At 45.6% G+C, this 14,411-nt stretch overlaps 1 protein-coding gene across 1 annotated transcript; it reads right to left on the bottom strand.

Moving 5' to 3' along the window:
• Positions 1-117: 117 nt before the first annotated feature.
• On the bottom strand, positions 118-11,471 carry LOC141473867 (probable glutamate receptor). Its single transcript, XM_074161479.1, has 10 exons — positions 11,393-11,471; positions 8,332-8,363; positions 6,506-6,565; positions 5,540-5,719; positions 4,476-4,702; positions 3,524-3,621; positions 2,797-3,014; positions 1,997-2,222; positions 1,121-1,368; positions 118-642 (listed from the first exon to the last, which is right to left on the bottom strand). The coding sequence occupies exons 1-10, from the start codon at positions 11,463-11,465 to the stop codon at positions 541-543; spliced, it is 1,464 nt and encodes a 487-aa protein (XP_074017580.1). The 5' UTR covers positions 11,466-11,471; the 3' UTR covers positions 118-540.
• Between the last annotated feature and the right edge of the window lie 2,940 nt (positions 11,472-14,411).

The raw sequence follows: 14,411 nt of genomic DNA, 5'->3' as shown, positions 1-14,411 counted from the left end.
CGTTTCTGATTCAGAAATGACTTTCACAGTAACTTTCACAGCATCTTCTGCTTAGAAGAGGGGAAGAGCACAGTCTATTTATAACTAAAATGTTTAAGAAGCAGTTGTTCTTGATTAGAACAGTCAGAGGAGAGCTTTAATTTTCAAGACTGTACCTCATACTGTAATTAGTAACCAGAGGCTTCACATTAACCTACCCCAAGTCACTTACTCCTACAGCCGTTCATGTACTTACATGGTGAACTTCTAAACTACATCTGGATCCACCACCTCAGCCCATCTCATCTTTATTTTACCCCGTTGTTAACCTCCCTTCTCTTTAGCACACTCTGTCCCTTACAATTTAAATTCTTCCAAGACACTTAAATTTTCTTCAGTGTTCAGCTCCACCACCAATCCAGACGTGCTCTCTCTCTGTGTTTGTAGTTAGAAAACTAACTCTCTAGACTTGTACAAAAACATCTTTCTACAGTGATGTAGTTCCTATGAAATATATACGGTATAAACCTAATACACGCCCGTTCCTCCAGCAAAAAATTCTTAAGCATTAGCCCTCCCTGAAGTCTCCTGGCTTTGTCTTGTGTTTTCTTTAATGCGTAGACGAGTGCACATTTCTTCCGTGAAAACGGAGCAACAAGATTTCTGAAAAACAAAGAGGGGGGAAACAGGGCGGTGGGTCATTCTGCGTCGTGGAATCCACCTTCTCAGTGCACAGCCCCTCCCTCGGAAAGGATGGAGAACAGGAATACCAAGGTGCACATTCAGATCCCAGAGCAGTTTCATTTACGTGTGTTTTCCTGTTTGTCAAGTGACTTAAGAACAGCCATACTTGAGAATAAACTTGTTACCGATGATGTACTGTCCTCTGTGCACACTCAGCGTATTGGAATGCAGTTTGGCTGCCCAGGAATTACAGAAAATGGTTCTACTTAACATTGGGAGGAGGACAGGGAGTTATTATTGTTACCCTCTTCCGGCTACACAACTATCCCACAGCCCAGGCTATGGAAAGGTCACTATGGAAAGCCAGCATCGTGCACAGCAAGCACTGGTGCCCAGCGTGTCCGTGAAACAGAAGGGACACAAGGAAGCAGGACAGGAGGTGGTGACCGTCACCTACCTTTGCGTGTCCAGCCGCGTGTCTGCTCTTGTTGGAGAGCTCCACCACGGCCGCGATCACTCCCAGCGCGAGGCCAATCGCCAGGGTAAGGAAGAGCCCACCCAGAGCCTGGGGCTGCAGCGGACTCCAGCGCTCTCTGCTCTTGTGGAGGCAGCTGCTCTCCCACCACTTTTGACGCAGGTAGTCGAGATCTCCCGATTCGCGCAGTTTGAGGACGGCGATGGAGAGCTTCTTCGTCCAGGGGGATGCTGGCAGCAGGAGGGTGAGAGAGAGAAGAGCATGGGAGAGATCACGGCCACTATCACACTTTTAAGCCATCCCCTGCCACACCACCAAGCTGGGTGAGCTGGGTGCTGCTCCCCAGCTGCCAGATGGTCGTTCTGCAAACAACGCACCAGAGGAAGCCAAGTGCTTTTCTTAGATAAAACCGTTCCTGCCCTACCCATAGAGGTAAGATAACACTTGCAGAATAATGACAGAGTGAAGGTACTTTGAGAAATACTGGCAGCTGTGCTCCGCAAGAGAACAAACTGCCTTCCCTGCAACTGGCTGAGCAGCCCGGCGTTACCGGACCAAAACACCAAAACCCCCCAGGAACCAGTGACAGCCCTGAGAGCTGGATTTTTTTTTGCATATTATAGTTCAAAGTAAGAGTTAGTGAGTGCTAGCGATAATTCACCTACAGAATGAAATCCTTGCAGGGCGGGGTCACCAATTTTTGTCACCCATCTGTTCACACACGGTTATCAGTGTTAAGGCAGAAAACGTGCAGGTTTCGGGACTCGGCCGTCCCAGGCTTTTTGCTCCATCAATCTGCTACTGCAGCCCCATGAAATCCAAGTGGAGCAGTGGGACAGAAGTGGGACTGTGACTAACCCTGGGTAGTGGCAATGCCGAATCCTCTGGCTCCGATAACTTCAGGGGCCCGGATCAAGTCGCAGTGCCTGGCAGCCGCCAGGTCTTGAGAGATGGATTCACCAATGAAGGCGTAGTTCGATTCCATCACACGCTGAACTGCTTCCTGGTAGGTTTTGACTAAAACCTGGTCTCGTCTCTTGTCCATGTATTCATAGATCATCTGATGGATGGGGTTCTTGGAGTTCTGCAGCCCAAAAATCCAAGTGTTAAACTAAAGTGTAAAACAATCACCTGAAAAAAAAATCTGTGTCTATGTGCACTGATTGCAAAACAACATGGAGAATAAGAGTACCTAAACCATTGCCCTTTGAGCCCTCTGTACTCAAAACCAGCATACAGCTAGCACAGATTTCCTCTCTAATGCACAGTTACAAGGATATAAGTATTAAATATATCCTACCACTCCCAAAAACAACCTTTGCAGGCATCCAGGTAATGTATCCCGAATTACCTGTGTCAGTCCTTGTGTTCAAGGTACTCAAGAACAACCCTCAAGGACCAGCACCGCTTTCTTAAAAGAGAATACACTATAAAAATATAGCCCTCTGCATGCCTTTCTCTCTGAGAAAAGGTGGAAGAAGAGATGAACAAAACAACAGACACCAATCATGTTACTTGAAATATTACAGGAGAACTGACGGAGTCCTACAGCCGTGGGGGTGGTGTAAGGACCTATGGGCATGAACCAGACAACACGACCCCAGCTCCCAGCAGCTCTACAGCGCGTGTGTGTATGTGCACAATGAGATTCTCCGCACCTTGAAGAAGTAGAAAGTAGAGGAGCCGTCCAGTGTCCCAAACTCAAGCTTTCTTTGCTTCACAAGATCTTCAAAAGTCTGGATGGGGAGCTGCTCGCTGCCAGAGCTCAGCAGAGCGGTGAAGTTGGCGATGTAGGCAGCCAGCAGGGCGATGGTGAACAGCCACCAGACGGCAGCGATGACCCGCACAGAGAGCGCTTTGGGCCGCGGGGTGACACCTGCACGACCAGAGAAGCCCATAAAACATATGGAAAGGATTCACGAGCCTGAGTCAAAGACTTCCCTTTAATTAAAAGCCAAACTGCAAAACTTGCCCTGCAGCTTCTTAATGCACAAGCCTGAAAAGACCAACTACGGCTGGTTTGAACTGCATCAAAACTGCCCGCAATGCGGAGCTGAAGCAACATCAGTGGCCAAAAGCAGCACCAAAAGACACCACTCTACAAAGCACCAGGTCAATATTTAGCTTGACATCCCCTACAGCAATTGTTACAGCAGAAAACATGCATTCCTCAACTGAAGCCAGCCATCCCTACAATTCCAAAAGGTCTGTATCAAACTCCCCAAACCGGGAGTTTTACTGCTGCCCAGTGTCTCTATTGGAATATCTTTTCCCTCAACAGGGTAGCACAGCAGTGTTACACACAGATGAGAGCTGGATACACAGTCATCTTAACCCCCCCCCATACTGCTCCCAGAGCCACTTTGCCCCAGTTCCCCTGCTCACCTTGCAGGGCAAGTGCTCCTGCTCCAAACCAGAGGCTATTTAAGAAGGTGAAGTGGTTTTCTTCATTCTTTGGCTCATTCCATTCACAGGGGCTCAGTCTGTGGGAAAAGGACAGGATAAAAGCAGACACTCAGGGGGAAAAAATAGAACTATTCCTGCAGCGTGACTGCAGCAGCGCAGACAGCCTGGAAACGACCTTTCCTTCCATGGCATCTCCTCCTTCACCTGAGTTCCAGTTTAACCAGTGCAAGGGAAATTACTCCTGCTCAATGCCTCAAGTAGTTTGCAGCAGCGATGACTCAGGTGGCCCTTTCACAGGTTTGCCAGACGCTTTCTCCCTGAGCCATGGCATAATCTAGTCTCCCTGGCACACCCGAGTGCCAATATTGGCTCTGTTCTGTGATATCAGAGTGAAGGCTGCTCCTTGGAGCAAATCCTTATCTATAAATATTGTGCATAAAACTAGAAAAGCAGCAATAGAGCTTCTGCCCAAGAGTGCCGCTGCAGAGAGCCTTAGCACAGTTGGATCGAGAAGGGTGGGAAAACTGAATCCCCTGGGAAGGGGGTTTGAGTGCTGGCAGAGAGAATCTCCTCCACAAGGCAGTGCAGGATACAGCGCATAGAAATACACCAGGAGAGACACCCGCGCGTAGGAACATGGTTGTAGTTCAAAACAAACTGATAAAAGCGAGAAAGAAAGTGCGAAGTACAAACACACACTCCTTTTAGCAGCTCTTGGTAATCCACACCAACAGAGAAGGTGCTCTTCGTGGGAAGATCCTACTCTTAACGCTGTCTTAATCTGACATGACTTTATCAGCCCCTGGTTCTGGACCTCTACAGAAAGTTCCTCAAAGCAAAATGCACCCTGGTACTTTCTTTAAAACAGATGTCTTTATAGCTGAGAAAGCAGCTGACTTGAACAAAATCTGTGAAACAAATGCATTTGTACCTGGCAACAAGAAAGAGGCAGAAGCACGTCAGCACGTAAGCAAATAAAAGGCCGGTCCAGGTCTCCTTACTGAAAGGAGCCAGGAAGTGGAAGAAAGACATTTCCTGAGAGACGGTGTCTTTTCGAAGCAAGATTCCAATCCCAGTCTGCAGGAACGGTGTGGTGAAGGAGACCACCTCTTCCCTTGCTGACGTGACTGTCAACGGAGCCACTGCAATGTCTGCTTCCTACAAGATGGGGATAAAAAAAATAATCAACCATCCAACCATCTAACCTACCTGAAGATTTGTCACTCAAACAGAATGCTTCCCAGGCTGAGCGGGCAGATACCTACATGGCAAATCACTTCTCTGTGTCAGTAGACAGCTCTCAGACCGTCAGCTCCAAGAAATAGGGTAGTTTTCCATTTTGCATTGCTCATAGTGGGGTGCTGGTTGGTATCTCGGGCTTCTGGTTTCCTACTACAGCATCACACACACACAGAGGCTGAGGCTGTGCACCATGAACCACGATGGATTTGTTTACCAAAACCAGAAGGCACGTTCCTTTCTTTTCCTGGCTGCAGCATCTACCTGACTGACAGCTGGACACGGCACTGAGTTCAGAGGAGCAAGGAAGGTTTAATTCAAGTGTTGCCAACAAGTGACAGAACACCAGGGAATGGCCCATGATGGAGTAAGATGTGCATTCAAGCACCTCCTTGAAGAGTCTAAGGGACCTACTGGTTAAAGTTGAAGGTAGGTTTTCCTTAAAGCCATTACCTTTGTTTCATTAGCGAGCTGAAACGTCTGTACAGTCTCTCTGGGTAGCCTCTGAGACAAGACAAGCACTGCAGCAGGAGCACCTTGTTGTAACAATGATTTCCTGCTATGGCCACTATCTCCTTGTTCCTCAGTTTCCATCTTTGCAGCACAAAACCAACCGTTTTGCTTTCATTAGTTCTACACAAGAGGCTGGGTGACACCAAATTGCTCAGTCCCTCAGCAAATTCTGATGCAGCCCAAGAGCTGCAGGCACTTTCCTTCTAGAGGTGCAGTTTGGCAAAAATATAAAGTGAAAATTACCCGTCTCAAAATCTCGCCGATCATCCCAGTCCAGTTCCCAGTGGAAGAGACGGCCCCATACTGCCCGTCTCCCACAACCTTCACCCTGTAGCTGAAGTGGAGCATTGACGCAAGGGCCTTCAGCAAATCGATGCAGTATCCCTCCAGTTCTGCGCTTCTCACCATCACATAGGGATCTTCCTGCATATTGAGGGAAAAATCCACAATTACATGCTCCCAAAGTCTGAGTGTAACTGATTGTGAATTAATCCTTTTTTTTTTTTTTTTTTAGCAAACCCTCCTCAAAAACCTCTACCCACATTAGCCAGGGGACAAGATTTCCAAACTTGAAAGATATTCCCTGGAGTCACGTGCCACCACTACTCACAGACTGCAGCTCCAGCTGCATCCTGCAAGCCACATGTACCACAGAAGTGAGTGATAATCTCTCCTCAGTCTAAAAGTCCAAATACATTTCATTTGCCCCAAAGCTGCAGATGAGGGTCAGATGCTGGTGCAGGATCTGACACCGGAATCAGAAAATTTACCGCTGCAGCTTCTTCTGAATAGTCCTGCTCATCCGGCACATGTGGTAGTACGTTTTCCTTATTTTTTTTTTATAGCCCATTTCTAATCCCTTCTCAAGTGTGATCTTTACATATTTCCACTGCAGGACAGAAACAACACATAGATAACATTACGACCCTTAGATGTAGCTACACAGAGTGAAGAGGCCTGGCTGCCTTCACAGAGCTGGGATTTATAGAAGTGCGTGTCCATTTGATAGCCCTCGAATCCTCCCACTGCAAACTACAGCCAGCTTGCAGCTCTGCACCACTGAGCCAGCACTCCAAAACCACTCTGTGATCAACAGGGGTATCGGTGTCAAGGACGGTCCAAAAACCTGCAAAAATCTGGGGGGAAAAACAAGGCAAAGTGTCATTCCAGCTACCTCCCAGCCACTGTCAGTGTGTGTCACTGCCTTACCAGGATTGTTGTGACAGTCAAAGTTGGAAGACCCTCTCCTGGTCCCCTTAAGTCATTGCCCTGCAAATCAAAAAATGAAGAAGTAACTGGATTGCAAAGTCCCAGCCGTGGCCGCACGTAGCTAGGGGTACATTATGACTTGGAGTGAGTGTCGGGGGGTGTGCGTGTGTTAAACCAGCTGTAAACCTGCCCCTGTAAACTGCAGCAATCTCACCACCACTGCTCCCTAACAGCGATTCATACACCAAAGCATTTCACTTTACTGTGTGTTGTCAGCATCCTTTGTCCAAATAAAAATCACTTTAAGTGTTGTCCCAATTCTTCAGATACACAGCGCACACAGTCTTCCAAAGAGATCAATTCACGCTGCAGACAAAACAATTAGCAGCCAATTAAGGTCTCATTAGAGAGCAATTCCAGGAGACACAGAACAGTAGGAAACCTGAGAGGAAGATGAGAGAAAACATGGATTCACTTCTGCACTGAACACTCAATTGAAGAGTAGATCTTCTAACCTCAGTCACACAACTCGAGATGGTCTCAGATCAGCACTACCTCGGAACAATTCGAGGTTTTGCCAGTAAAGCAGCCTAATTCTCTAACATTTGCTGGTCTTCAGTGCATCCCTTCATTCTAAAATTACACCGAAATGTTTCTAGACAGAGTGAGAAAGCACGTGTGTGTGTGTATATACATGCAGTACAATATCTGCAAAAGAAGTTCCACATCTTCCAGGAGCTGAATTATCTTGTTCCAGTTCTCTCTGCAATGGGAGGATGTGAGGGAGCAGCTCTGTCTTTGAAGCTGTGATCAGAAGGTACCCAGTGCAGAGTGCTCCGGGAGGAATGTTGCTGTTCCCACAGAAGCTACAATTTGCTCTTGGATAAAAGCAAAAAAGTCACGTTTCTTTCCACATCCGTTTGAAATATTTATGCTACTGAACAAGAGGGTGAATAAAACATAAAACCAAAAAATCCTGGCCTAGTCCTCTCACTTGCCATCACCCACTAGTTACTGAAGACTTCAAAGTGGTTCTTAAAAAAAAAATCTCAACACACTACAACTTTTATAAATACACCAAAAGAGTATTTTATTGGGTAAAAGTTGCAGGGTTTTGGTAGCAGCAGGGTGGGTAGGGATGGTCTTGTCTCACCAAAGGGAGTGAGCACAAAATGTGCAGTGAGGGGACTGGAGACAAGTTCTGTCTCTGCCTATGCCATTTGCACAACTAGTTTCATTCCCCAATGCTATATACCATAACCAACTCCCCCGTCATTTTTGATCAGAAAAAAACGTCCTGCATTATGTGAATATCTGTATGTTCTAGCAGGTTAGATTTTAAGTGACATTTGCCATCTTTCTTCTAAAGTCTGAGGAATTACATCCCACACAGACCCTTTTTATGTTAAGTGCAAACTTTTGGAAATAAAACACACATCTTAAGAACTAATAAAGGTATTTCTGCACGTTCATGTGTGTCTGAATTTTCTTCGATGTTACGAAGTTTATAACAATCATAAGTGATGCAGTAATTCTGAGGTTTAAGTTCTATAAGCCATGGAGACAGGGCTTTAGGCAGATTCTTCCCTGGGGAATGACTGAATTTTGAATTCTGGACAAAAGATTGAGAAAAAAAAAAAAGCATAGACACACAGACCAACTTAGATATGGCCATCACTAGCCATGAAACTTATATTTAAAATAAAAACTCTTCACAGATTTAAGGCATTGCACACTATGACCTCTTCTATTTCTGAATTGAAAATGCAAGACCTTTTGCACGTATGCCTTTATTGGTAGCTCTGCACCAACGAACTTACACATACCTTAACCACAGCATCATCATTCCTTGTAGTGCCTGAAAAAATACAACAACAAAATAATCAACTTCTTGCAGGGCTTATATTTACAGCTCCTTAAAAGCGAAGCTTCATCCCCTCTTTTCAGAACGACCACCCTCCACTCCCAAGCTCACAGGGCAGTTGACTCACAGCAGTTTTGCCAAGTTGGTTTCCTCCCTCACAGCACAGTATTAGTGCAAAACAAGCAGAAGCGGAGACAGACACAGCCAGATTCAGGCTGCAGAAGGTTCTAATTGGAACTAAATGACAATGGCTGTCACTCACACATGGAGGAACGGATTCAGCAGAATCGATCGTCTTATTTCCTTATTGCCCTCCCTGTCAAGGTGAAGAGCCAGCTCTCCTGCTACTTCACACAACTAAGATTTCCCCCCTAACTCCTGCAAAACCTTGCCTATACCCCTACGGAAAACCCCTGTAAACAACCAAAAGTTCTTCACCACTAAGTTCCAAGACATGAGCATTTCTTATTCTTCCCTTCTCCTGCTTATGAGAGGTCTCTACTGTCTAAGCAGCCAAAGGGGTTGCAACCTCTGGGCTGGAAACCCTTCTCCACCACGTCCTACTCCGTTCCCCCCGCAAATTTTAAGCACCCCAACTTTTCATTCCTGTGAAAATTAAAACCTCCAAAAGGGCCGCAACCAAAACCAGGAACCAAGAGCTGAAGAAAGAGGGACCAGGAAGCCCATCTCATGTTGCCTGTTCTCTGTATCCCATCGAGGAACGGCGAGAAAGGGAAGTGCATAAAATTGATAACGAGTTTAAGTGCGATGAGAACCAGTGCAACCCTGCGGTCAGCACCAGGGGGAACACCAAATGTCAAACCTGCCATTGACCTGTCCTGTATTACTTCTCCTTCCTATGCCTCAGGCTCCCATTTGTAAACCCAAGGTAATGATAGTCCCCTCTTTGGTAAAAACACCGAGATCCACCCATAAAAGTCCCATTATTGAGGCTAGTCACGCTCCTGGGTTCTGCTCTCTGCTCTGCTGTGGGGCTTTTAACAAGTCCTATTAAATTATTTGATCCACAGCTTCCCTTTTCATAATACTCAGGAGAAAAACTCAATCCCACTCCAGCTACAAGAGAGCTAAGCTACAATGATTAAGATTAAAATCACAATTGTGTCAATATATGACTCATTAATTGCCCAGGATGTGTTTTGTAGAGTGTGCACAGCGTTGCTCCTGGGAATCAAAGAATTCACAGTGTAAAAGCCAAAAATCCCTCAAGATAAAACAAAAAAATTAGGGTGTTCTCACTCTTTCAAGCAAAAGCTGCAAGTTTTTCATTAAATATAACAACATATTCATTCATTATGTATTATTATTCATTCTTGGGTTTTGCATTTTCTGGCCTTGTGCTGAACTCTACATTATTGTAAAACAAAACCTGTTTTTTCCCTCTCCACTACAGTTCTCCATGGGAGCTGGAAATCTTCACAAAGGAGTTCTCTTGTCTCCCTTTAGAAACTCATTACAGCCAGTAAAAGCTTTTTGAGGCTCATTTTAAGACCTGCTAGGGTTTCTTGGAAGCAAACAGTCTGTACCGAGGGCTTCAGCCCCCCCACAGCGGCACTGGATGCAGCTGTTCAAAGCCCCATTGTAAGAACCCCTGAAAGGACCATAAGTAATCAAGTTGCAGCACTAACTCAAAGTTCATTGCAGCGACACTTCTCAGAAGCCAAGTCCTCATTGTGAGGATCCTTTGTGAGAGTCTACAGAAACATAAGACAAAGAGGAGAGGCTCATGCCTCCACTCTTGCTCCCCACAGGCCGGTGGCTGCAGGATTGCACCAACCAGTCTTGTCCTTACCCCTGCTCTGAGCAAGCCCGGCCTTCTAGCAGGAGATGGCTCCCCACTTAACTTCTGGTGAAAAAGCTTGTAGCACCATTAAGAAGTGGCCACCTCACCCCAATTGTCCACCCCATCCTCCCTCCCCAGGCTAGCACCCTTCTCTTTGCAGCCTTTGCCAGCATTTCCCCTTGAGCAGCGTGTGACCACGAGAGGTCACTGAGCTAAAAGAAGAGGCAATGGGTCCGGTGGATCCCAGTTCTGGAGCACACTGGGACATTCCGGATGAGAGAATTCTCAGGGTGAGAGAATTTGACCATCGTCAGAGACGTAAATGGGTGCAGTATCTGTAACCTGAGGTGAACTGCAGCTACCACAGCAATTACCAGCTCTGGGTAGGCGGGAGACGGGTGTGTGAGATGGGCAGAGAAGGGAAGCTGCTCTCCCAACCCCCTAAACAGAGAGCCAGTTTTTATCTCCCAGTAATTCTGCAAGGTCAAGCCTCTCCTTAGCCCGAGTCTGGACTCCAGGCACAGAACACCAAAAAGTCACAATAAGATCAGAACAATAGCAGTTGTTGTGCAGTTGCAAAAGCAAGTTCCCCAGCTGCTCGCACTGGGAGCGGAGTGTGATCCAGAGGCTGACCACCGTGAGAAGTCCCTGGCAGGCTCCTACTCCTGTCCCTTTGGGACTTCAGGGGGAACGTAGTGTCACCCTTTGTCTACAAAATGTCTGGGGACTCACAGAGCTGACAACTTCAATGCACTAAATCCCCCCCCTCTTCCCAACACATGCCACAAGCACAGGGGCTAAACAAGTAACACGGACAACATCCCTCACGGAAGAACAAGTTAATCATCTATCACTCTGCAATTCAAGAGACCACAGACCCCAAAGAGTGCGGCTTTAACCACAACAATGGTGTTCAAGGACACCTAACCACCCTTTTCCTAGGCTTTTCCATCTTCCCTGATCTCTACCATCTGATTTACATCTAGAGCAGTAAAGACACTTAGTAACAGCACTCTTAAGATGATAAAGTCACTATCACAAGCTGTAACAACAAAGCGGGCCCAGGTGATGCCTTAATAACCAATTTGAAAGCAAATTCTTAAGATTAAAACAAATTCCTGTAAGCACTAGCAGTTAAAGACTGAAAGAATTACCACTCTGTAAAGAAGAACAAAACCAGATTTGGATGCAGCCTGTATTTTTGTATCATTTTTCTCACCTGCCTGGCTTGATCCTCTCAGGAGCAGCACGGTTGTAATCACACGGAACGTGAAGTGAAGACCTTTGTCCATTGGAGCAGAAATATCTACTCTCTAAAGGAAACTCCCTGCTAGAGATGAAAGGCAAGTAGTTAAAACTGGTCTTACAGGTCCTCATTGCTGGGTTAAAATCAGCATGTCCTGGATTTTCTGCACTCTCATCCTGAAGAGTCCCCATTCAAACAAAGGTCTCCAGGTGAAAACACAGTCACTGTGGAGACCAGCCAGAGCAAATACTAAAGAAAAGTTTCTGGTGAACGCTTCCCTGCAGTGAAAGGGATGTGACCAACCTATAAAGTAGATTTATCCACTGGTTGTTGCCCCGTTTCTCTTCCCGTGGGCTCTCCCCCAAAGGAGAGGGGTGCCACAACGGTGGGCAGGCTCTGGCGAGAGGCAGGTGTAGGTGGGTGCAGTAACGAGGGACACACACACCCCCCCGGGTTGGGGGGAGGAAAGGACACAGCTGAAACGAACTCCCGAGTACCAGGATATTATACTCTGAGAAATGGGAAGGTGCCATTAAAGAAATTTCAGTAGCCAGTTGAGATACCAATAAAACAGCCTCCTCCAGGAGATTGTCATTTGGGGGGGCTTAAAAACAAAACCTTAATTTCAGTTTCCGTTTGGGTTGGAACTAAATGAACAAATAAATAAAGGTGTTTATTTCATTTGAACCACATGAAATATCTGATCATTTTGCACCAAAATGATCTAAAACAAAGCTGTTTCACCCTGCATCAAAAGACAGGAGAAACTGTTTCTGAAGCCCTCTTTTGCCTCAATCTCCTGCTCTTAACTGAACAAGGAAAAAGGGGGAGGGAGGAAGAGGGTGAAAACCAGCATATTTTATACACTTTTTTCATTTCAAACTCTGCAACAAAATTTCTGCATTAAAATATTGAATTAATTGTACATTTGTCATTGTAAAGCAGCAACAACTATGAAAAACAATCAATGCCAGGTAATAGTAAGCCTCAAGCTCCACGATATTTTTGGTTGTATTTGTTGTCATGGTGTCAAACAAGGTTCAGGACACCATTACCCCTGAAACTATAAAAAACATTAAAAATGCCCAAGAAAACTTACCATTTAGGAGACTATGTCAGCAACAAAATCCTACGTATGGCATTACTTGCTTCTGACTGATGCTCAGAGAACACTGGTTTCAGTTAATCTTAACTCATCAACTTTTACAAATTTTTCCCCAAACCTACACTCCTGGGAAAACCCCTGGCATCACAGCTCAGCAGTTTCCCTCACTCATTTTTCTCTACATTTTTCACCTAATAAGAGAAGGTGAATAAAATTTACACAGAAGATTCTTTCTGGGTTAAATCTAAATGCTGTCTTTTGCTATTGTTGTTGTTGTAAAAAACACTTCCAAATGGGAATATTTGGATCCTCTGTGCCAGAGCAGCACATGAACCGAGCAGCTAAATCACCTAGCAGGGCACAGAAAGGAAAAGCAGCAGCAGTCTGCAGGCTGAGCCAGTGAGGAACAGTGGTTTTCCTGGTAGATTTAACCTGTAAGTTATTGCTACTTTTTCCCTTAAAATTGGGTACATACTACAAAATTATCTTTATTTCAAGTAGCATCCTTCAAGAAGAGCTAATTGGAGCTGGGACTATATTGCTTGCATCACTTTGAATAGAAAGAGTTGTTAACACACTCGCTGCTGACTAAACAAATAGAGTGTAAATATGTGCAAAAAAGAGTTTTCACAAAAGCTAATAAACTTTCTTAGTTCTCTTTTAGTACTAGAGCCATTTAAGGGCAAATGGAATAAGTTAGAGAGAGAATAATGGGAGGACAGAGGGGGTTAGTGCCTGCCAGTGTGTAGAGTTCCTTAGACACCGCTCAAATTAACCATTGCAATATCCATTCAGCATCTACCTGAGGAGGTACCACAATTTTCTCGCGTGCTGGCTTTACAGCAAAACAAACTAAGGATTTTAAAAGTTACTTTGCTGGAATCAGCTCTCACTCCCCAGAAGGTTTTCAGTCTTTCAGAACGTAAACAAAAAAGACAACATTACTCCTCAGCCAGTCTTCCGCGTGCTGAAGGCAGCATCGGTATTAAAACAACAGCAGAAAAGGTGAACAACCATCAGGTAGGAAGGAGACAGCCTGTTGCACACAGGCGTTGATCCTTGTCATCTAGAAGAAGAAGAGCAGTGATTGAAGGCAGGAGCTCACTTACAGCAATTCCTTCAGCCTCTCCTAGTTCTGTTTGTCTGACTGGGCACCAGCAGAAGCAACTCGATGAACGGGCACAATGGAACTGCTGGAACACTGAACGCGCACAGGCATTCACCGCTGTTATAACCATAAAAGAGAGGGAGGAGCCAGGCTAAGGGGCTTCTGCAGAACACGCCAGCTCCTCCTGCGGACTCCAGGGGCACCTTGGGCTTTGGGAAAGAGAGGAGAAGACTACACCCAGCAAAAAATATTTGGAAGCAGTTTAGTCCAGCAGCTGAATACTACATTGAGACTCAGAAAATACTGTTACTGGCCTGCTGTGTGGTCCTGTGAATGTCTCTCTAGAATAGTGTCCTATCGAGCTGTGCCCATATCTCCTGTCTATCCATAGTGTAAGCTGCTCGAGATTTTCTCCACTCAGTGACTGTCTCAGGAGATCACCTGAGGACTCATTTATAACACCAAAAAAACCCCTAAACCGTTACATACATCTAGTACTTCCATGCAATGCCTAGACAGCTGAAGGAAGGCCTGAGCTTCAAGGTAAACCATTAAACTCCTCTCTGGATCGTACAGTTCTGTTTAATAGAGAGGTACAGAAGTGAAATTCCTGTTCCCTTCATCCGTCCACTTACTAGTTTCACTTCAAAAGTGAGCTAAAGTACAACGCTGCCAAGTGGCTGATTGTGTTGGGCCAGGTCATTTATAAATACACACATCAAGGCACCGTAATAACAAAGAAGCGCCTTCACAGGAATTCAGCAGAGCAGACTATTAGA

This window comes from Numenius arquata, chromosome 20 (assembly GCF_964106895.1).
Source record: "Numenius arquata chromosome 20, bNumArq3.hap1.1, whole genome shotgun sequence".
NCBI lineage: Eukaryota > Metazoa > Chordata > Aves > Charadriiformes > Scolopacidae > Numenius > Numenius arquata.
This window is presented reverse-complemented; position numbering and strand designations above follow the sequence as displayed.